The sequence below is a fragment of the Taurulus bubalis genome (genome assembly GCF_910589615.1).
Source record: "Taurulus bubalis genome assembly, chromosome: 1".
Lineage (NCBI taxonomy): Eukaryota > Metazoa > Chordata > Actinopteri > Perciformes > Cottidae > Taurulus > Taurulus bubalis.
The window spans coordinates 4,525,786-4,547,902 of NC_136589.1; the positions used below are offsets into that span (position 1 = coordinate 4,525,786).

The 22,117-nt window shown below is 43.1% G+C and overlaps 2 protein-coding genes across 3 annotated transcripts; both read right to left on the bottom strand.

The window, feature by feature from the left end:
• Positions 1 to 516: 516 nt before the first annotated feature.
• Positions 517 to 12,421, bottom strand: LOC306743843 (zinc finger protein DPF3-like; the record flags this gene model as incomplete). The annotated part of the gene is made up of 10 exons (XM_079226408.1): positions 517 to 677; positions 835 to 948; positions 1,386 to 1,526; positions 1,659 to 1,700; positions 2,544 to 2,604; positions 3,201 to 3,296; positions 3,888 to 4,015; positions 6,153 to 6,260; positions 6,594 to 6,754; positions 12,390 to 12,421. 10 exons carry the CDS (start codon positions 12,419 to 12,421, stop codon positions 517 to 519), a joined length of 1,044 nt encoding a protein of 347 aa, XP_079082534.1.
• Positions 12,422 to 14,873: 2,452 nt separating this feature from the next.
• Positions 14,874 to 20,940, bottom strand: LOC306736084 (zinc finger FYVE domain-containing protein 1-like; the record flags this gene model as incomplete). Of its 2 annotated transcripts, none has more annotated exons than XM_079217675.1 (11): positions 14,874 to 15,122; positions 17,015 to 17,128; positions 17,276 to 17,456; positions 17,652 to 17,822; positions 17,952 to 18,069; positions 18,218 to 18,315; positions 18,429 to 18,537; positions 18,645 to 18,751; positions 18,993 to 19,207; positions 19,832 to 20,336; positions 20,431 to 20,940. In XM_079217675.1, the coding sequence occupies 11 exons, from the start codon at positions 20,938 to 20,940 to the stop codon at positions 14,890 to 14,892; spliced, it is 2,361 nt and encodes a 786-aa protein (XP_079073801.1). In that variant the 3' UTR covers positions 14,874 to 14,889. The 2 variants fall into 2 exon arrangements, with proteins under 2 accessions (XP_079073801.1, XP_079073802.1); XM_079217676.1 differs by having other exon boundaries at positions 20,416 to 20,940.
• Positions 20,941 to 22,117: the final 1,177 nt, after the last annotated feature.

Sequence of the window (22,117 nt, forward strand, 5' to 3'; positions counted from 1 at the left end):
CAGGGTTAGAGCAGGAGCAGAGACCTTCATAGTCACACCCGACTACTGATTCAAAAACACCCAGTAGCTCAAGTATGGGTCTGCAGTGACATTCAATCATCTCCCAAATGTACTGTATTATTTATGCCTTATTTTCAATTGTTAAAATTTCTCCAGTGTTTTTTGTTCATAACATGTAAGCTCCTTCTGCTGCAGTGACGGGAACAAAAATCACACTCCATCTTCTGTTTTGCAAAGAGACCAAGTCACTTGTCAAGAAACACTGTCAGTCGTTCATAGCCTTGAAAGTTAATATATATATCTATATATATATAGATATATATATTTATATATAAAAAAAAGGTGTTCATAAATTATTCAACAATGTTCAGTAGATAAAATACCACTTGCATTTCTGTCCTGAAATTATCACTTTGTGCTTTCTGCAAACAAAAAACATTGAAAAAGAAGCAGCAGATTTTTGCCAGAGGTTAATCCATACGAAAAAAAAGTATCTTCAAATCTAAATGGTTCTCTCTATCTGTGTCGGTTGGATATTCCGTTGCGCTTAGTGGCGGGCTCTTCCAGCTCATCGTCCTCGAAGCCGTGAAAGGTAGAGGTGTCGCTCTCCGAGGTGGTGCCGAACAGCTCCTCTGCTCCAGTGAAGGTCCCATCTTCCTTCTCATCTCCGCGGCCAGCTGGCACAGAGCAGGGCAACAGTCAGTGCACAGGTGATGGACAACGAAAGCAGCATCATGAAGCGAGACCATCCGTTTCTTCCCATCGATACACTTTGAAGTATCAGTTTGGACATACATTATGTATTGCATTGATATTATTCTTTGGTGTACTCACTTTTGCATTGGCAGGTTGAGTAGGGAGACCCAGATTTACCCGTTTTCTTGAGTGAGCCCTGGCATTTATTACAGTAGTTGTTGGGAATACTGGTCCCACCTGGACCCTTTGGACCTAAAAGAAAGTTGTAGTTTTAGGCACAGTTGACAATGGCTGAGCATGTCAAACTTTTTAAATACAATAGCAATTATTTTAAGCATAATGTGCGCGTAAATAAAACTTGTTTTCTTTTCTCAATGAATCATCTTGTGCTTTTGATGGCCTTTTGTGTATCTCTACAATGTGCTATCAATCTAAAGTCCCAAATGCCCCTCAAAAATCTTTTAATATATAAAATCAATTAAAGAAATTGAAAAAAACTAATCAAAGTACAAGTGAAACTTAGAAAGCATTCACTTGAAAGCTGTACATGAAATGGCAAAGGTCAGCGCAGCATTAGAGTGAAGCAATCTAATGGGACAGACAGGCTTATCGTATGTAATGGTGAGTGATGGTTTGGTTGATGAAACCAATTAGGATTTAGTACTACAGGTGCAGCAGTGCAATCTTACGCTTGTGTCTGTCAGTCTGTTGTGCAGAGGGGGATTTAGACGCCACGGAGCTTCTCTCTCCGGCTCGGCCCTCCTCTGCGAGGTGGGAATGGGTGTAGTGGTAGCTTAGTCCCGTACGGTTCCTGTAGCGCTTCGCACAGACTGAAACAGAAGGCAGATGTTCAGTCCTATTCACTTTTCAGCTTGAGAAAAGTAAGATAATATAAAAAGGGGCTACATCAACAATCACAGCAGAAAAAAACTGCTGTCAAAAAAATAAACAAATCAAGATACCTGAAGCCGAAGATTTTGAGTTCTGCTTTTGTTTGTATCTGTCTGAAATGGAGAAAACACCAGCATGAGTATGTGTCTTTCAAGAAGAGTCACAACATCCAATACCCTCTACCTAGAGTTTCCACATACAACTTGCATGTACAGGAATACTTGCGACTACAGTGACACCTTTGGTTCCATCTAAAAGACAGGTTTGAGTTACAGGGAGGTGACTCTGAGAAAAGAGGCCGTGACTGTGATCTGTGGATATTCTATACATATACAGTGTAACGCTAATAAGTAAGAAGACAAGTCAGACTGCGGTCTCTTTTAGAACAGGTTCTTAAAAAATAAATAAGCTTAGAAAGGTATGTTATTAAATTGTCAAAAAAAGTAATAAGAAAGTCATTGAAGGTTATTGTATAGTATGTCATAAAAAGTATTTTAAAGAGTAATAGTAGTATGTCGAAAAAAGGTAATATATGTCATAATATGACAAGTCATAAAATATAATTAACTTGACATTTTAACGTCATACTATTCAAAGTATAGTATGTCACAAAGTAATGTTATGACATGTCATGAAATGTCAAAGCAAAGTTACAGAATATCACGAAAAAGTCATAACATATAGTACGGCACAAAAGAATCTATTTTATGACACAAAAGTGTCATAATATTCTTTTTTAAATAAACAAATCGGGTGCAATTGTTTAAGATAAGAAAACTTCCTTTTAGATCTAATAAAAGGGAACTGAATTTAGTTAGAATGGATAAGGGCATTTATTAAAAAAATATTACAAAGAGTCAAACTAAGAATATTTTAATGAAAAGGCTCTGAAATCAGCAGATTATACAGAAACAATGAACAACAAACCTCATGTTTCAGAATTCATCTCTACTTACTGTCACAGACATATGGCTTGTCTTCATTCACCTCTGCCTTCTTGCGGCCTGAACCCCGACCCTAAGGACAATAATAATAATTATCATTATAACAATAATCATCATATACATCAATAATAAGCTACATTTGTAGAGTACCTTTTATACAATAAATATAAAACAAAGTGCCTTACAATAAGGGAAGATAGACATAACATAAAAACTGGGAAAAGAAGATGGGAAATAAAACATTCTTAATGAAATACATAGAATGCACAACATGAATAGAAAATAAAACCCACTGAATAATAATAATAAAAATACATTAATTATTAAAATATGGACCCATATTTGCAGCATGCAACATACATTAATAAACACTCCAACCGCATCAAAATTCTCTCTCAAAATTCTCTTCTACCCTGTTGTTTTCTACATCGGTGGTGGAGATTTCACTTTTTAGACAAAGAAAAGTTGCACTCCAAAATTTGACCTATAAAGAAATGCATGCCCTGAGCTTTTCAACATGCACATATTAGATGCAGCTCTGTAGGTGTGTATAATACAGACAATCCCCTATCTAGATGTAAATATGTCTCATAAAGAAACTAAACTGTTCATTAAACTGTCTGATAATGCAGATGAGTGAAAGACAACTTGTGTAATGTGGGCACTTACTCTTCCTTTGCCCCGATGCCTCTTCTTGGGAGTGTTCACCTCATATTCGTCGTCATCATGGAAAGCATCTTCTGCTGCGTCTGCCTCCAGAACCCTCTGAGGCAGAGAGACAGAGAAAGGACAAACCATCAACTCAGCTCTGATTAAAGCACCAGCTTGAAGAACACACACGGATCAGCAACAACAGAGGAGAGATCAATTCATTTTTTTAAGTTCTCCAAACCATCTGTGTTTTTTGACACATGTTGAAATGCTCACAGATCATACTGGTACTTAAAGGATCTTTATTGCAGTTATTTGTTTATTACCAGGAGCATGCAAATATGTAAATGAACTCTTTGTCTCGAGAGGAGAGATGAGCGATTACCCCCCCAAGCACCGTCTTTCTGTCTGTACAGCGCTACTGAACATATCATCATGTGGGCATTACTTATTATCGTTACCATGTATAATAATCAGTAAATGGGAATTCAAAGTGAAGCAGTCTACTTGTCCAAAATGCCTCGCAGTGAGACAGCTGTCTGCTAACGAGCCCTGCAGCTCCGCTGAAAAAAAAAACTGGACAAGTTGCCTTGACAACCAGTTGGGGTGCCAGGACCCCCAATCAATTGGGAACATTTACACTTTAAACGTTTGCCAAACGCAAAGATGTGCATACAAACGGCGGGCGCTTCAGACTGAACTCACCTGGATCTCCAGCAGGCTCTCCTCGTCGTTCTTCGAGCTGTTCCTCTTGTCCAGGCTCTCTCCTCGCAGCAGAGCCTCCAGCGTGGTGCTCTGGGCGGGCAACGGGTCCTTGGACATGAGGCCGCCGTCTGCACAAAGACAAAAACAGACAACATCAAAACCATGTTCTTAAAAAAAGGGCATGCAAACACATGTCTATTGCTCACGTCCACGGGCAAATTATCGAAGCAAATGGAGTCCGTCTATCGCAAATGATCCCAAAGCCGCGGTACGTTACAGCACTCCAGCGTGCCGTTTCTTTCCCTTCATCACCATCAAGAACTGTAATTGTGACGAGAAGCATCGGAGCTAAACTCTGAGCAGCTTTCCATCAGCATTCGTTTCCATTACAACTCTTCTCTTCCGCTCACACTAGATGTGATATAAAAACATATGGCCAATTGCTGAAGCCTTTGTTTGTTGTCATCGTCTTTTTTTTTGCCTGCAACAAAACGCATCATCCTCACATCTATATTACTGAAAATGATTATATTTTGCATTGTCATTGAAGAGCTCTCATGAATGCAGTCATTAGGCTGACTTTGTCTATCAACAGAAATCTCTGAGGTACAATGTAGTTAAGTGGCTTATCGCTTTAACCTGAACACATCATGCTGATATCTCCTCCTACAGTTCATCTGGGGATTCAAACAAACAGCGTAGGCAGCAGGCAGGTTGAGCAGACAAAGCAGAGCAAACAAAAGCTTTGACAGTCAGTTGGATCTGCAGATCTTATTTACACAATCTCCTCTCCACAGACAGCTTCATGAGCATCTAGTTGCTTTGTGGGTGTTTGAAAAGAGGACACACTTCAAAGCCCCCTGACTCCAGCTTTCTATCAGCCCTGCACCCACTAGAGAGCTTTTGCAGAATATTGAACATGAAGTGCTGAAGTGACAGAAGGCTGCATAGGTAAGATATAGGAGATCACCGTGAGAAGCAGATACAACAAGCTCCTCTTAAAAATGTGCCCCCTCCGCCGTGCGGAGGCAGCCCCTCACCATTGTGTCTGCACACGTTGACTTTCAGCTCTCCGCGACGAGACAGACCCCCCCCCCCTCTCCCAACCCATGGGAGCTGGGGGGCTAAAAATAGAGCCGCCTGCAGCCTGCAGCAGGGAGCTGATTCTGCATGCAGCCCCCGTCTCCAGCACACCATCAGTTAGCCCGCCGAGCCAGCGAGACAGACTCTGGCTGCTGCCCTGTGCTGGCCACCTCTGCCCAGCTGCAGAACGTGCTCCATATAAGACACGCCAGGTTAAATCAGGGTACGTTTCCCCTCCGCTGGGCGCTGGCAGACAGCACATACAATCCACTGTTGCTGGAGAAGGGAAGGAACAGAGTGGTGCGGGCTTATCCAGCACAAGCTCAGTGGAAAACAATAGGCTACAGTGGGATGTGTTTGGGAAACAAAGGCTTGGTTCATAATATGCTATCTCTCAAGCTCGCTTTCTCTTTCCAGGCCCGCTCCCTCTTTCTTACTTTCTCAACTTTCCAAACATTTGTCTTTCCACAATGCAATGCAGACATTCATTTTGGACTAAAGCATCATAATCATGGAGATCTATCAGAACACAATGGATTGTGAAAGATGCAACGATGATTCCGTGTGAGATGCTCTCTTTTGTCCTGGTCATTCCTATGGATAGTGGGTATGCAAGCCTTGTGCACAGAATGGACCCACATTTTCTTGAGCTCAGGATCACTATAAATCACTACAAAAACACACAGACAATGCATGGCACAGTACGGGGCGGGATGGAGAGATGAAAGAGTTGTCAGAGTAATAGAGTGATGGAGACAAAAACCAATCACCGAGGGAGGTGGTAAGGAGAAAATATGATAGAGAGAGAATAGAGAGGAGAGGGTAAATGTGTTGAGTGAGCGGTTTCAAGTGGCAGCCAGAGAAGGCCAAATTTAATTCCACAACATTTATTAAATAGTGTCTGCAGTGGCCAAACTCTGTCTCACTGCTCCCAGCAGTGGTAAATATAATTACATGTTCTACTTCTCACAAAACAAGTTTACCAGCCGGGATGAACACAGACACATCTCATCCTCTGAAGATGACAGGCACCCTGTTCTGCTCAGTGCGCTGACCACAGAGTGACATGCTTTGAGCCAGATTACTCCAGATCATCACATGAGCGGAAGGAGGAGGTGGAGGTGGGTGGGAAACGGGGGGCGGGGGGGGGGAGTTAGGGGAGAAGAGGCTACGGGATCTCACCGAGCTTGAGGCCGTAGATGCCCAGGCGCGTATCCGTGGCGTTGTGCAGCCGTCTTTTCTTTCTCCAGCAGCGGGCGGGGTACGTGTACATCTGCCCGGCTGCGACGCCTGTGTACAATAACAGTTGTAAAAAATACCAACAGTTTGAGCTGAAAACATTACAGGATCTTTGCAACGTAGAAACACCTGATGAACCATTCCAGAGAAGAGTGGAAGATGACACCCTGGGCTGTGTGTTAACATTTTGAGGGGGACTATCTACTATTGTCCAATAGTAAATTAAATTAATGATTACTTTTTTTTAATTAATCAGTCAATCAACAGATTATTCAATAATGGAAATTAGTATTTACAACCCTATAGCTTTAGACAATGCAGACATTAATTTTACAAGTTCAATGGACCAAAAACGGTCTTAACCCTTTACGTGTGTTTACCCACCGGGGCTGCGGTGATGCCGCTCCATCCAGATGTAACAGTTGTTCTGGGCCACGCCGGTTTGCGAGTCCAGGAATGGCAGGCGGACGCTGCGTTCAGCACACAGGCGAGCATTGTAACTGCGGCACTGCTCAATGGCGTCCTTGTAGAACTGGTCGCCCAATCTGCAGGCCGGGTGACATTATCAGCAGAGGTCAGTGACACCGGACGATGTGGTTTGAAGAATAACCATAATATGATCACATTCAGAATCTCTGATGTGCAGACGAGGCTTTTTATAATTCATGTATGCCGCCTTGATAATGGCCTGTTGCTGGCTACAGATTATTAAAATCAGTGAGCCGAGTCGGCTACAACATTTGTATCCCTTAGAAATGCTCCTCAACCCAAATAATGCCGTTAGCGTCTGTTCAAGCTTCTAATCAGCCTTGTTCAATGCAAGTCTCAAACCGACAGCTGAGCTTCTGTCCTCTTCCAGCGTGCCGTCGGGAAGAATTTGTTGGAAGACCGAAAAAAACAATGTAACCCAGTTACAACACTGCTCCCACTCTTTAGGTTAAACATATTATGTATTACCTCTGTGGGCTCTTTGTCTGATCTGATTCTAGATGGGCTGTGAACTACCACGACATGGACTGAGTTACACTACAAAAACATAGAATCTGCTGTCTGATACAAAGTCACTCCTCCTCCCACTTTAGTTCCACTTTTCTTAGCACCACTGAGATTTTGGCAGTCCCTCAGGGTTTCAATGTTAATATTCAGAGTGAAATGGGAGGGGGGGGGGTATTTCACATTCAAGCCCTCAATCGCTTGCCACACGCCTGGTATGGTAATTAGCCTACTTAATTAATCTCAGTAGAGTGCCTAGCACAAGGGCAGGTTCTAATTTGACTACATCAAAGATGGGGGTAAATGCTGCAACTCTGAAATCATGGCAAGGTACTTTGTGTGTGATTTCCACAGTCTGCTGTTATAACACAGGGGCAGCAGGGCAAATTAGAACTGATGCTTCGCCTAGCATGAACACTTCCACGTCCACATAATGAAGTTCCGCCACGTGTTCTCAATTACATTAGGAAGACGGACGTTTTGAACTGAAACTTAATGAGCTGCAAGCCAAGCCTGGAATCTTAAAACTAAGGGAGGTGGAGGAGGTGGGAGCCCGGTTTGTCATCGTCTTCCAGGTCCTGCTCTCCCTCCCTCCGTATTTACTCCTACCCCTTGATGAGACAACGTCCAGCAGATAAACAGCCATGTTAGGAATGCTGTCCACTGCTCTGCGGTTCAGACAAAGCCACAGTGTGTGAGGCTTCTGGGAAAGACAGGGCTTCGTGTCAGTGTGTGACTGAGAAGAGTAAACAGGCGCAGGTACAGAGCGAGCGCAGGGAGGAGTGGAAAGGTGTGAGGAAGATGACGGGAAAAGGAAAATAAAAACACGACAGGGTTCAAAAAGGCAAGATGGTGATAAAAGGAGGTTAAAAGCCAACAAGCAGATCCTTCCTTGTGCTACAATCATACCAAGATTATGGCTTTATTGTCGTTCAAAAATCATATCACTATTACACTCTGCCTTCTAAAGATGTCCTGCAGTTTCTGAGATGTACCTGCATTGTCTCACCCTTAAGGATGCAGGAATTTTTACAAGAGGAATCAAAACTTTGGTCACAAAACTGAACACACAAGATCAGATGTTCGATATCGTCACCAGTTTATTTATTTTAAAAACAAGTATTTGGCTCAAAAAAAAAAAAAAAATCGTTCTGGACCATTATGTGGTCATTTTCAACAGAATATCCTCAACACACTAACCCATTTGCGTCACTGCTACTCCCTGATATTGAGACACAGCTTTGATGAGACGCAGTGTGACACATCAGTTTGCTAAAAGCAGACCAGCTGTAAAAGTGCACGCTCAAAGCATACACACTCGAGTTGAACAAACCAAGAGAGGATATAGAACCGTCTCAAGTGAAATAAATGTGCAAGGAATGGTTGGAAGCGGTGTGAGGGAGAACAAATAATTGGTGAAAGTCTTCTGGAGGGTGTCGTCTGTCTGTGGATCGACACGCTCTCCATCACAGACCCGCTGCCCCGAGCAGCAGGTGCACTGGTTTTGGCGAGAGATCTTTCTGACACTTGCAATGAGTGACGAGAGACCCACACATCGAACAACACAGGAGGGAAGCGAGTGTCAGAGTGTCACACTGACACACACACACACACACACACACACACACACACCACACCTATGTCAGCACACAACTTCTCCCGTCCTGTCAGTTTTTAGGCACATGTTCCTGGTTTACCACTGTCCTTTGAAATGTCCAAAGACAGTGGAGTGGTTAGAATAAATCCATGGAATTGAGAAACATCGCTAAATAAGTCAGTTGAGTCAATAAACACAAGCAATCTGACAATCATACAGATTTTTAACAACCTCTTACTTGGAAGAGGAAAACAAAAGTCAAACTATTACACAAACTGTCTGCTCTAAACATCCATCAAGGTTCACAGACCAGCTTCCTGGTTCACTTTGCCCTACTGTACTTGCTATAGATGTGTGCACATATTTCCTGTACAATGAAGAATTATTACCATCATTTCAAGTGCACTCTTTCCGTTACACTTTGGATCAACCTTTTTTTTTTTTGGCGCTTAAAACAAAACGGTCATTACCAGTTGCACATGAAGCATTTTCCCAAAAGAAATAAAATGATTAAGTAATTTAAAAAAAAAAAAAAGAAAGCAAAAGAAGTAGAACATTGTGCAGCAGAAATATATGTTACTCTGCTTTCCTCTTTTGCTAATAAACCCCTGAAATTCATCTTGCAACCACCTGAAGGGTCCAGACCCCCAAGTTTGGAACCACAGGTTTAGATAATCTCTCGGCTTGTGTACAAACTGTCTTGAATGCTCATTGCTTGCACCATTATTATTATTATAGTAATGTAATTTCCCTGTGTATCCTGATCACAGCCATTTTTTTGTGAATCCAGTAATTATTCATAATTATCCTGTAAAATGTAGCTGCCTCGAGGCGGTAAACTAAACTGTTTTAGGGCTTTTAATGAGGTGCCTCAGAGGTATGTGCCCCACATCGTCGATATCTTCCAGTTGAGTAGAGAAGGTGAGTGTGTACGCACGAGGCCGAGGAACAAGAGTAAATCTTGTGGCCAGTGGGGCCTCCGCTATCAGCGTGTTCCCGTCAACGGTTCGTCGTGTCACATGGTTGCAACCGTAATGTGAACATGTGTCAACACTCAATTTGCATATCTGACGACAAACTTTACTTTGCAGTGGAGTAGCTCAGAGGCAAAGTGATCATGACAGTTGGGAATAAACTCCAGTGTCTACTTCAACATGGCCCAACAGCATTCCAGAGATCTGACTGACATGAAGAATAAAAGAGAACACAAATCTGATCTACAAACACAATTGCAGTTCTTTACAATTCTCTTCGGGAGGTTTCTCAAATTTGCAGGTGCATTGCTCCTTCACAGGAAGCTAGAGCCACCACATAACAAGAGAGGGGGAGGGGGAAGAGGAGGACGAGGAGGAAGAGGAGGACCTAGAGTAACTGCATCCTGACAACAACCGCTGATTACACCAATCAGAACAACACAGTCTGGGTGAGGGCTGGAGTAAAACCAGACCATACACCTCCACACTGCAGTGCCAACAAACAACAACAGGACCGGCTCACTCAAAGTCTACTCAGCTCAAACGACAAGGTAGTTGACGAATAGGGAAGGAGCTCCCGATGTAATGTCAGCAGAGCTGTGGGCTGGAAGATGTGTCCAACTCCAGCTGTGGCTAAAATTTTAATGAGCAGCTTTGTGAGCCTCTTTTTTAATCAAATATTCCAGACTCCATTTTAATCAGCAGATTCTGGAGATTACCGTCCTCCCATGCTCATAGGGACAGACCTCACACAGGCGTGCACAGGCTTGCACGCCGCAACTTCATCCGCCACCCTACAACAAAGTCAAACCAGCGTTTCATTTCCCTGAAGTGAATCATCTTAATACAAAAAAAAAAAAGGTCAAAATGGTCCACGGGAGCGACATCCAATTAGCGTCAAGTGTGACTAATTATAATCTGGCAAACGTGTGAAATGAAGTCAAAAACCCGAGACAGAGGCTAATTATAGCACATCGAAACACTTCATTAAGCACAGTTTATAGCAAGGAGACCGATTCCACATCAGAATGCTAAAGCGTCTCTGAGATGAAGCAGCAGCTTGACAGTCGACATATGCTGAAGCGTGTTGGGACACAAGAGAGGGAAATAGTCCAACAAGGCAATAAATGAAAATGCACTTTACAATAACAATCCTGCTCATCTAACATTTACATTGAGCACTACAGCAGAGGGAGGCTGTGATTGTATTGGACAATTCCCAATGAAGCTGCAATGCAACCAATGGCCTGAAAAGTGCAGAAAACCAAACCCCCACACAAAAAAAACACAGATTCAACAGACATTTTGCATTTAGCCGCCATCCAGAGAATAATGCAATTCAGTTGGGTTAGATTACTATAACTAGTCTCCAAACTGGTCATCTGCAAAATGATCCTCTGCTAAAAATGTCAATGTCCAATGGAAATAAATAGTTTGAAATGGACAATCAGGTATCAAAAAATAAATCCTGTACGTTTCCCTAGGTGTAGGGTGTAGTAACAATGTCATAACAACAATGGCAACAGTGTGGGTGATGTGTGGTCCACTCCTTGCGCTTACAGCCCACGGAGGTGCCAGGGTACCTCTATGGAGGAGCAGATGGTTCTCCTGCTTGTGCCCAACACTTCCTCTCTGTCGGAGCATCTCTCTGACAGATGGGCCCAGGATCCTGGACCAAGCTAATCTCCAGCACTCCTCCACTTAAAGGCACAGTGAAGTGCCTGCTCTACCTCCACAGTCCCACCGAGCCGTGGTGATGAGGATAACACATCTATGCAGACTGAATGCTTCGGTCGCGTCCAACCGAATGTGCGTGACAACAAACGCAAACAATTATTAGTGTAAATGTTAAAAGAAATATGACATGAAGCAGGAGGCTAGCGGGGTCTAACTTACAGTAACATGCTAACGAGTGGAATTGGTGAAACAATACAGTGGAACAAAGGGGGGAAATGGAGAAAAAGGTGGAGCATTTCTTTGAAGTTGAAGGATAAAAACGACTAAAGCGCAGGCTATTTGAGCACGGAGTGACACGCTATTTCCAACGGCGGACTCAAATTGCTGTCACTTTAGTCGATTTCGCCAGCAAGCATGCAAATACAAAATGCCTCCTCCCTTGCTTTACCGGGTCCTGACCACGTCTGCGCTCGGAGGAGCCAAAGTTGACATGTCGGCAATTGCCAACCAACTATAAACGACTTTCGGGAATGTCAGATGATATCCCTCTGCTATGCCCAACCGAGCACGAAGAAAATCGGCTTTCAATTATTCGGTGCAGCGCAAAGGCACGTTGTCGACAGTTTTTAAATAAATGTATAGCCCAGGAAAGACGACACTGTCTTGTGTTGAAGCCGTACGGAGGAAAAGCTCATCTAGTGCGGCCAAAATGCCAGTCAGCCGAACGCACATGTTAAAGACTAAATGTCAAAATTATGTGGAATAAAAGAACTATGCGAGGCTACTTTGCAATGCAAGAAGTACACAGAAATGAATTTGGACAGCTTAATCTGTCATATGCACACGGCTGAAAAACACATGCAGGAACAGCCAGTTTTAATGTACAAGTTGGCAACTAAGTAATCATTCCCAATGTCTTAAATGTCTTTAATTACTTACGCTTTTAGTGGATTCTGAATGACAGCCGCCATTTTGCTACAATGTAACGCAATATCGGCGTCTTGCAGTTCTGAGGGAAACCTACAGGAATTGACCAATCGGAGCTCGGGGTGAAATCGTGGACCAATGCATCTGCAGCATACGCGAATGGGGCGTGGCTTTATGGGGTAAACTGTCAAAATTATTTAAAAGGGTTTTCCCTTGTATTTGTATTGTACAGAACTGAATAACAGCACTTTTAAAGAGACCCTTACTGGATCTTGGATATGTATCAAGTGAAATTCCCTCCTGGCGTGGTGAAAACATGCAGTGCAAGTGGCACAGAATATCAACATGGAAGCTTGTGTTTAATTATTTATTAAAATAATTCTAAATCATTTATCATCATCAATAAGTCCCAAGCAAATACATTTCCCTCATTTTATCTGAAGCGGCAGTGTTGGAAAGGAGTGGAAGCCAGGCTCCTAATACACAGTTGTGCACAAAATCTATTCCTCCCACATACAGTACACTAAGTGGTTAGACAGACATATTTAAACACAGGCGCGCACGCGCACACGCACACACACACACACACACACACACACACTAAAGACATTGAGGCAATTCCAGATTATGTGTTTGATTGATGGGAGCTGATACAACTTTAATCTTATGCAAATCTTCCATCAATTTAGTATACACACGTCATTGTTTAAATTGTATCAATCATTCCAGCTTGATTTGTAGGTTGGAGGTGAGAAGTGTTGATGATAGCGTCCAACCTAATCAATAAAAAAGAACTGGACAACAAGATAAAACACATATCTGAAGCAAATGACTGCACAATTTGCACAAGTGACATGGCATGATGTATTTCCTATTCTGTGCAATATTAGCACCTCCAAGGAGGGTTGTGTGCGTGTGATGCAACATTCAGACAGATAAATCTATTTTCAGGCAAGGCAGACAAAACATTTTCTCATCAGACATCAAAACCAAAAAGTTCAAAGCTAGGAGCAAAGGGAGAATTCACTTTATCTACAAAGCTTACAATTGACAAAGACCCCTTTTTACCTAATTTTTAACACCAAAATACAAGCATATGTGTTAAAGGCATCACCTTGTGCTTTGTATGATATCCACATGTAAAGCTCTCAGTCACTAAATATGGTTCAATATCGTATCATTGCCACAATCAAGCATCAATTTCTTCTGTGTAATACTGAAAGACAAAGGACAAAAACTATGAGGCAAGAAAGAGTGGTTTGCATACAGTCGCTACAAAGTATATAAATATCCATACAGTTATTAATGTCAAACAAAAAAGGAAAATATACATTATCAATAACGGAAAAACAAGCTGTGAAGAGCTAAAACACAACTACAATGTGTTGTCCTTATCCTGTCAGTCTGTGCCTACAGAGACGTGGAGGCGTAGGTGTAACATGTAAAGCTGCTTTGAAGACAAATGTGGATATTCTTCAGATCTGCAAAACATTGTCCATACAAACAACTATAAATATTCAGAAAACAATTAAAATCAAGGTGTCACAAAAACGAATTTGAACATGAAATACATACATTTTGTAACTTGGATAAACTGAATTGCCGCTTGGTAAAAGAGATAGTGAGGTTTATTCAGAGACCATCCTCTGAACAAGTAAAAGGCCATGGGTCTCTCAGACTGGCATGCATGCCAGAGTGTTAATGCTTTTTTTTTGTATTTTCAATACATAAATAATTTTTAGCGTTTAAAATGTAAACCCCTCTAACATAGTTCTATGTATTCATACATCCACAAATTACATGATTAAATCTAAACATTATACCAGTACAGACACAGTGACCTGAATGATATTTGGCACACCAGATATCTACAATCTAGACCTACTGAGGTAGATTTTCAGCTCAGTTTGGGTCAGACTAGTTGATCATCTGGATATCTGGATTTTGGCCATGGTAAGCAACAGCCTATAACAGCTGAAAGAGGCTTAGTGCAAAAAAATAAAATGTTGCAATACAGCATGCAATGGAACCTGCAGTTATACCTGCACGGGTATAAAATATCTCCTTGCCATTACACGTGCGACATCAGAGAAACAATGCTCAAGAATAAGAATAGCTGAAAACTAATAACACCAACCCCACAGGGTTCTCAACTAACTAATACTCTTTAAATGATACATTTTTTTTATATATTTTCTGATAGTAGAAAAATAGCTCAACAGCCTTATTCAACGTAAAATTAGGGACTCGTGTCAATAAGAATCAAAATATTCACGCTGAATAATCAGCGTGGAACGGTCGGTTTCACACTCAGTCAAGTAACTCACATGTTCTGGCTGTTCTACAAAGGCCACAGGAACTCTGCTAAACGTCCTACATGTATGCCTAAACACTTCCTTTCCACAGACACAAGACAGAACCTTTACATTAACGGAGGTAAAGCAGTGACAGACTGCGAGCTGAGTGAGTGAACGGTTCTTTCCAGTGCTCTGAGGAAGGAAGGCCTTCCCTGTTAAAGGTCCCCAGGTTTCTGGTTGCAGCTGGTGCAGACGCGCACGGGGTGGTCCCAGCCCCGGGATGGAACCGGCCGACGCTCCGGGGAGCAGTCGTCACACACTCCTTGGCCACAGGCGCGGCAGTGGTGCTTGGACAGCTTGGAAGAGAACTCACGCTGACAGTTGTGGCAGGACAGGATGTCCTGGTCAGGCACCCAGTAGGCAGGACGAGCGGCATCTTTCACGAGGCCTGCCGGTCAACACGTATCATAAGTACACACTCGTACACCAGCGGGTTTCAGAAATATAAGGTAACACTTTGACATTTGCAAAACACATGGTGGTAACTTTAAGTCACTTTAAACTTCATGGTGCTGCCATCTAAAGAAACAGCTTGACCGTTTTGGACAGATGCTGAGAAGATTGAGAACATCTGTTAGCTTAGTTTAGCTTAGCATAAAGACCAGACACAGAAGAGAACTGTGAGCCTAACTGTCCAAAGAGTGTAGACCAATATGATACTTTACTGGTAAACGGCATTGATAAATAACCTGATTGACAACCTGGTTATCAATGTCCAAAGCTCAGTAATTAATGTTCTATCTTGTTTGTTTAATCCGTACAAAAACTAAAGTAATAGCGGGGAGATGTGGTTTAGCAGGGGGGTTATGTCCTGGACATTTTCTTGGCAGGAAGCAATGACTTCCTGAAATCTCTGCTGGTTGCCTGGCAACTACTCCTGGCCAAGAAATCCAGAAGTCCAGCACGTAACCTCCCCCTAAAACATCAATTCCCAAAATGTTGAGCTGTTTCTTTAATTTGGAGGTGCAGTCACGTACTGTAATTAAAATACTAGACTGTTACATTCCTAGTTACCATTGCTTCATTTCAGCTTCATCCATACGTATTCTCCTCACTACTGTTTAAAGTGCACCATAAGCTCAAGCCTTAGCCGTCTTGGTTGGGGTATCCATGGAAACATGGAAACAAGATTTGGATTTGGAAGTATTTAGCTCTGATTGGAGCAGACTTTACTCTGGGCTATATTTTGTGTGGTGATGGATATCAAGTCATCAAACTCACATTCATATATGCCTGTTATCAGTCAATCTAGGTATAGTCTTATTTAGCAGCCTAATATACATTAATAATAATATGTTATGTCTAAAAAACAACCCGAGGGGAAAATAAGGGCCTTTTACTGTGTGTGAGTGAGTACAGCGTTCATTCTTGCTCAGGCTTTGCAATCTCTTCCCGTGCAGCGAAGCCAGTTTTCTCAATCTAAAACACATTTTGGATTATCTTGACAGAATTCTAGACATCTAGACATATTGGCTGTTAGAAAAAGTGTTGGACCAAAACGTGTGCATAGATTTGTGCATATAGTGACCGATCCAGACGACTGCACAGTCTATGAGAAATCGTTATGTATGCATCGTCAAGAAACCTCAATCCATTCATATTATTGACTCAAGACATATGCAGGAACGGTGAGTTTATGGCAGGAATTCTTGCAAAAAAGAAATGAATAAACAGGGTAACTGATTATCTTTCTTGCCTGTGCACTAAGACTAAATGACTACAATAACTGAAATGTTAAACAGAGCACTTCTATATGGAAGCACTGCCTCTGACATGTCCACAAGAGATACTAGAAGGTAGTTTTAGGTTCTGCAGCAAGCATGTGTCGGGGAGGATTTTTAATTTGTAGGCCATAAAACCTTGTATTGGCCCGAATAAGTTACAAACAAATGCAAATTCAGTTTTTTGAACTTCTCTTTGATAAAACATATAATTTAAGTAATTAATCCGAGTCTAATCAATAATAGCAGCAGAACACACAAAGCTGGTTGGGAACCAAATGCCCCTGTTTGGACTGTGGGCTTGTAGTCATTGTAAAAGCTCTATTAGGCCATCCTTATATTAGGGGCATCCCATATTCCTTAACAAGGAGGCTTTGGCAGTCAGACTCCTGCTTAACATTTGAGAGTTCAAACTAGAAACTAGTTTATTTTGACTGTAAATAAGCAGGTTACACCTCTGCCAGCAGAGGGCATTGTATCCATTCACTCACATTTACTGGGGTCACGTATTCCTGTTACGCAACAATCCTCTTTAGGTTTTGTTTAGGGCAACACTCACCAAGTGGGATGTCAATAGCAGTGACCACAACCCCAATAGTGTTGGTGACTGCTTCCCCAACCTTCCTGGCCAGAGTTCCACCTTCTTCCTCCTCCAGCTCTGCCTCAAGCAGCTCTGCATAAAGAAAATAGCTTTGCTCAAGCACCGCTCAACCAAATGTTACTTCGACCGCAAAGCACACAGAAGAGGAAAAAAACGAAAAACAACTGACATTGTTGAGAGTGTGTGTGTGTGTGTGTGTGTGTGTGTGTGTGTGTGTACCTGCGTATGAAGCTCTCTGTTCAAAGCAGACGTCACAGACTCTGACGGGGCCAAGACCCCAACCTCTCTCAGGGACGGGCGCAGCTTTGGAAGAGCAGCCGTCGCAGAAGCCCTCCCCACAGGCACGGCAGTGATGCTTGGTGTTGTTGTCGTGGAAGACTGTGTGACACTTATGGCACACCTTGTACACAAAAAAAAACAAAAAAAAAACACAACAACAGCAGAAGCTTTATTGACAAAGTTTTATCTCATGACCTGGCAACACATATTGCGTAACAGGCGCAGATCAACACAGACAGTAAACATAGCTCTGGACACGAAAGTGTTGACTTGGCTGTTGGTGGTTGGTGGCAGAAGGCGGGGCTGTGTCGCTCACCAAGATGAGGGAGTTGGGTTTCCAGTAGGCTGGGGCGATCTGATCTGTCAGCCAAGAGGTGACGGCCTTGGCAGGCTTGACACTGAGCTCTGACACAGACTGGGCCACCAGGTTGACTCCATCCAGAAGACGCTGAGCTGCATTGCTATTGTCCTTTAAAAAGCCATCCGACTGCACAAGGGAGACAGGTTTGTTCTACATAAGTAGATGAATGGTTACCTCTGGACATAATTCTAGGTCTGTAGGATTACAGACATTTAAGGTGCCATAGTAACAAATCAAATAGCTTGTTGGTCTCACCCCTGGCCATACATGCTGGATCTCAGTGCGCACAACTGTATCCACAGGGTCCTGGTTCCCGTACCAGTATTGGCGGCTCCGATAGATCACTCCACAGGTGGGACATTCAATGACGTACCTTAACATACAGCAGACACATAAATATACAAGTCTCTGTGAAAATAATTTCAAATGTAAATACCTGAGGTATTATTTGGAATATGTTAGTTCACCGAGTTTGGCACAACAGAGCTGAAATTCGGCTCTGGCGTTCAGCTGCTACTCACCCAGACCAGGCGTATTTGGCGAGGCCCATCCATGGAGAGTCGGAGGAGGCTGAGGTCTTAGGGACAACAACCACTTCCTTTCCACCTTCATAGCAAGCCTAAAGTGATGCAACACACAATGACGTTATACTCACAAGAGTAATTACACAGTCAGGGGGCTGGAGAGACAATTAGTCATCGCTAACTGATGGAGGTGAGCAACTGTGCTTACCTTACAGGTGTAAATGCGATTATCATACTGAACAGAATAACGACAGCGATGCTTTGCCTCGTGGCACACTGCTTCTTCTAAGTGGTTCATGCTGTTCTTGCAGCCAGATCTGGGACAAAAGAAAAAAACGCCAGAATCGTTAACAATCAGAAGGGCAAGGGATTGGAGTAGAAGTCATAATGGTTATAATTTCTCAAAAGGGAGGAAGGTACTGACCCACAGCTGAGGCACAGGCTGGAGCAGGTGAAGTACTCATCAGGAAAGAAGCAGCTGTGGGCTACAAGCTCACCTGCAATTTCTCCATTAAAGCGCTCACTCAATGCCTGGAAAAGAATCAAGGAGCAGCAGAAATGAGCTAGACTCAGACAAAACCAAGTGTTTCACCTCTACTTTACACTGTGGCACTGCATTGAAACAGAATACTGCATTTTATGTAACAGTAACATGAGCTGTGTCGATTTAAATACATCTTCATCTGAATTCAGGAAACAGTTTAATGCTGGCTTTATAACAACAACCAGCCAGTGTGGAGAGCTGAGAGTCAAACTGTGCATACAGCTCTACCTGCAGGGCTTTGAAGATGACCAGAGGGGTGCGTGGGGAACGGGTGGCGTTGTTATCCAGGAGCTGCTCCAGCTTATTCTGCAGGCCGCAGAAGTCCGTCGGGGGGGTGAGAGTCTGCGTGCCCCAGTACTGCACAGAGCTGAAGGCCTCTGGGAAACGGGAAAGCTTCTTGAAGCGCTCCGACAGCAGCCGGTCCACTGACTCAGACGACTTATCTAAAAGAAGACACAGAGGTTACTATAGAGGGTAATCTTAATGTACAGAAGTTAATCAGCATTTGCATCAGACACACAACATAATTCGTAAAATACCGTGCTTCATTGTACCAATGATATATTAAAGTGTCACGAAATTGCAGCATCAGCATCACTCACAGAAAACACATCCTTAATAAATCTAGGAGCAAATACATGACATTTGTTGCCCCAAGCCTTGAAGCTCATACCAGTGTCCCTTCATATTTTAGTTACTACAAATCATGTGCACTTTACCCTCCAAGGCCTTTCCACATTTTAAATGTGTATTGGCATCGTCTCTCAAGCGACAACAGCTATGAATGTGACGTTTTTCGACGACTCAGTATGCAGTTTTCTTTTTAGTCCAAAGAGCACTGTTGCCACATTTCACAAAAACATTGGAATCGTTAGCTTCAGTGACATAAAAAACGCCTGGAGGCCAATATTTGCTCAAGCTGAAATTATCTGCAGAGTTTATACTGTGTTTACTTTCAAGGCCCCGCCCCTCGTCCCTTATGGTGACACAGACCTATATTCATGGTGATACAGTCACAAAGTATTGTTTTAATAGGTGTTTTCCAATTCAATTATTAGATAATCTACCTGAACCAAGCAATTTAGTGTGGACTGTTTCATGGAAGATGACCACCGCCGGGCCCAAGGTGGACAGAGGGACATCCAGACCACAGCGGGCGGTTGCGGCCTTCAGTTCCTTGGTGAAATGCTTCAAGTACGCATCCGAGGCATCCCCGAGGAATTTGAAGAGGTCATCGTGGAGCCGGTCGGCATGGGTGCGGTAGATGATGAGGTCGGAGATGGCGAGCACCTTGAGCAAGAGGCGGGTTCTCTGGCCTTGTTTGGAGCTGTTCCCAAGCAGCCCCTCTGTGTCGATGACGACTACTTTACGGAAGGGGTCAAGCGCCGCCCAGACGCCCACCGTACAGGACTCTTGTGCGGGAGAAGTTTTGAACACTTCTCTGCCCATGAAGAATGTGTGGTTCAGGGTGTGAGACTTGCCCTCTCCTGTGTTGCCAAAGATGGACACCACCTTCAGCAGCTGGTCAGGGTTACAGCTGAGGCTCTTCACAAATGAGGACTCATCTTGTATCTTTGGAGAAACAAGAGTTTTGAAGTAAACATCAGTTTATTTGTTTAGGTTATTTTTTTTTATTCTGCTCGAGTGTGACTCTTGCGCAACTCACCTGCATTTCCTCATTCTCATCAACCAAGAGAAAACTGGAAATCTTCTCCAGAAGTTTTGCTCTCTGAGATTTGGTCTCATCGATTATTTGGACAGCGGGCGGGACAGATGTCTGGACAGGGCTGACCTCGGCAGGTTTGGGTGGCGGAGGATAAGATATGAGCTGGTGTTTCTTCTTGCCGCCTCCACTGTGGGTGCGTTTCTGGCAGTCTTGGCACATGTTAACTTTGCAGGTCTGGCAGCGAACCACAGATCTATGGCGTTTGCCATTGTCTCCGTTGCCTCCTTTACAGTTGTCACAGCAAGGGACATGGCCAGGTCCTATCTGAACTCGATCATGCTTCTTCAGGCGCTCCTGTCTGTGGATCTCGAGCTCACAGCGGACACACTGCAGGCTTTTGCATTCATCACACTCAAATGCAGCCTCCTCAGAGCCACCACAGGCATAGCTCTCTTGACATATTAGGCTAGTATTGACTCCCTTTTCTGAAGATGAGCCATGCCCACTCATCGTATCTTACACGGAAAACTTGAAAACAGAGCAATGCTTATTGTAACAGCCTCGATAACGGGACCAGCTATTTCCAACGGCAGTTAATACAAATTGTACAACAACAACAACAACAACAACAACAACAAAATCTACTCACAACAGCTGCATGGTAACAGGGCTGGTGATCCACTATAATAATAACTCAACAATAACACTATATATATATATACACATCAAACTAGTTTTACTTACAATTATATTGGTGATGTTTTCAGTGCAACACACAGTGAGGCAATCAAGCAGAAACAGCTGTCTCCTTGAGTTACACCCGATATGTTTTCAGCACCAACAAGTTAGCTTGTTCATGAACCAAAGGTAGCATTTAGTTAGCTGCAGCCTTACATAAGTTGTATCCACGGTTATCCAACAAAAAACCTCAAATAAAACATGAGCTTGTGTCGTGTCAGGGATACAGCACCGACCGAGACAATGAGCTCTCCCTGAAGGATGAATGTGCAAATGTTGATGCTAACAACAGGCTAGCTAGCAAACGGACCCACTGTAGCTCGCTGGAAAACTCGGCAGATAATTTGGCATCCAAACAGCAATACGAAGTGTACAGCCAGCTGGTGTCGATGGACAGTTTTAACTTGTTCAGACAAAGAAAGCTGTGATTAGCGGGCCAACAAGCCCCAACAGTTCATAGCCGTGCAAACAAGCAGCTAGCCTCAAGTCTGTCAACTGAGCTGTAACAACATATCAACACAAACAACAACCAGTCGATGTCAAAAGCTTTTACTTCAAAGCGAGAGGGAAATCCGCGCAATTCGGTTTGTAAAAGTATTTTTAAAGTGCTACTGTATCTGAATCCCTCCGAGCGGTGTCATTGTTTTGTTCTGCGGCCCCCTCCCGAGCAGAGTTCTGTAGCTACGTTATTTTGTTGCCAGGTCAGATCAGCTGATCAGATTATTTTCAGTCACAAGGTCAGAGCAGGGTAACGTGCGGTTGCATGATGGGAAATGTAGTTTGAAAGGCGGGCAAGCAGTGAGAAGTAAAGTAAACTTGTCTGCTATTTAACTCAAGTAATTCAACTGATTACTGATATAAAACCTAATTATATAACTTTTTTTGCCACCCTGTCTCCCTGGCACTCAAACTAGTGTAACCTCTTAGATTTATGCAACCCTGAAACACA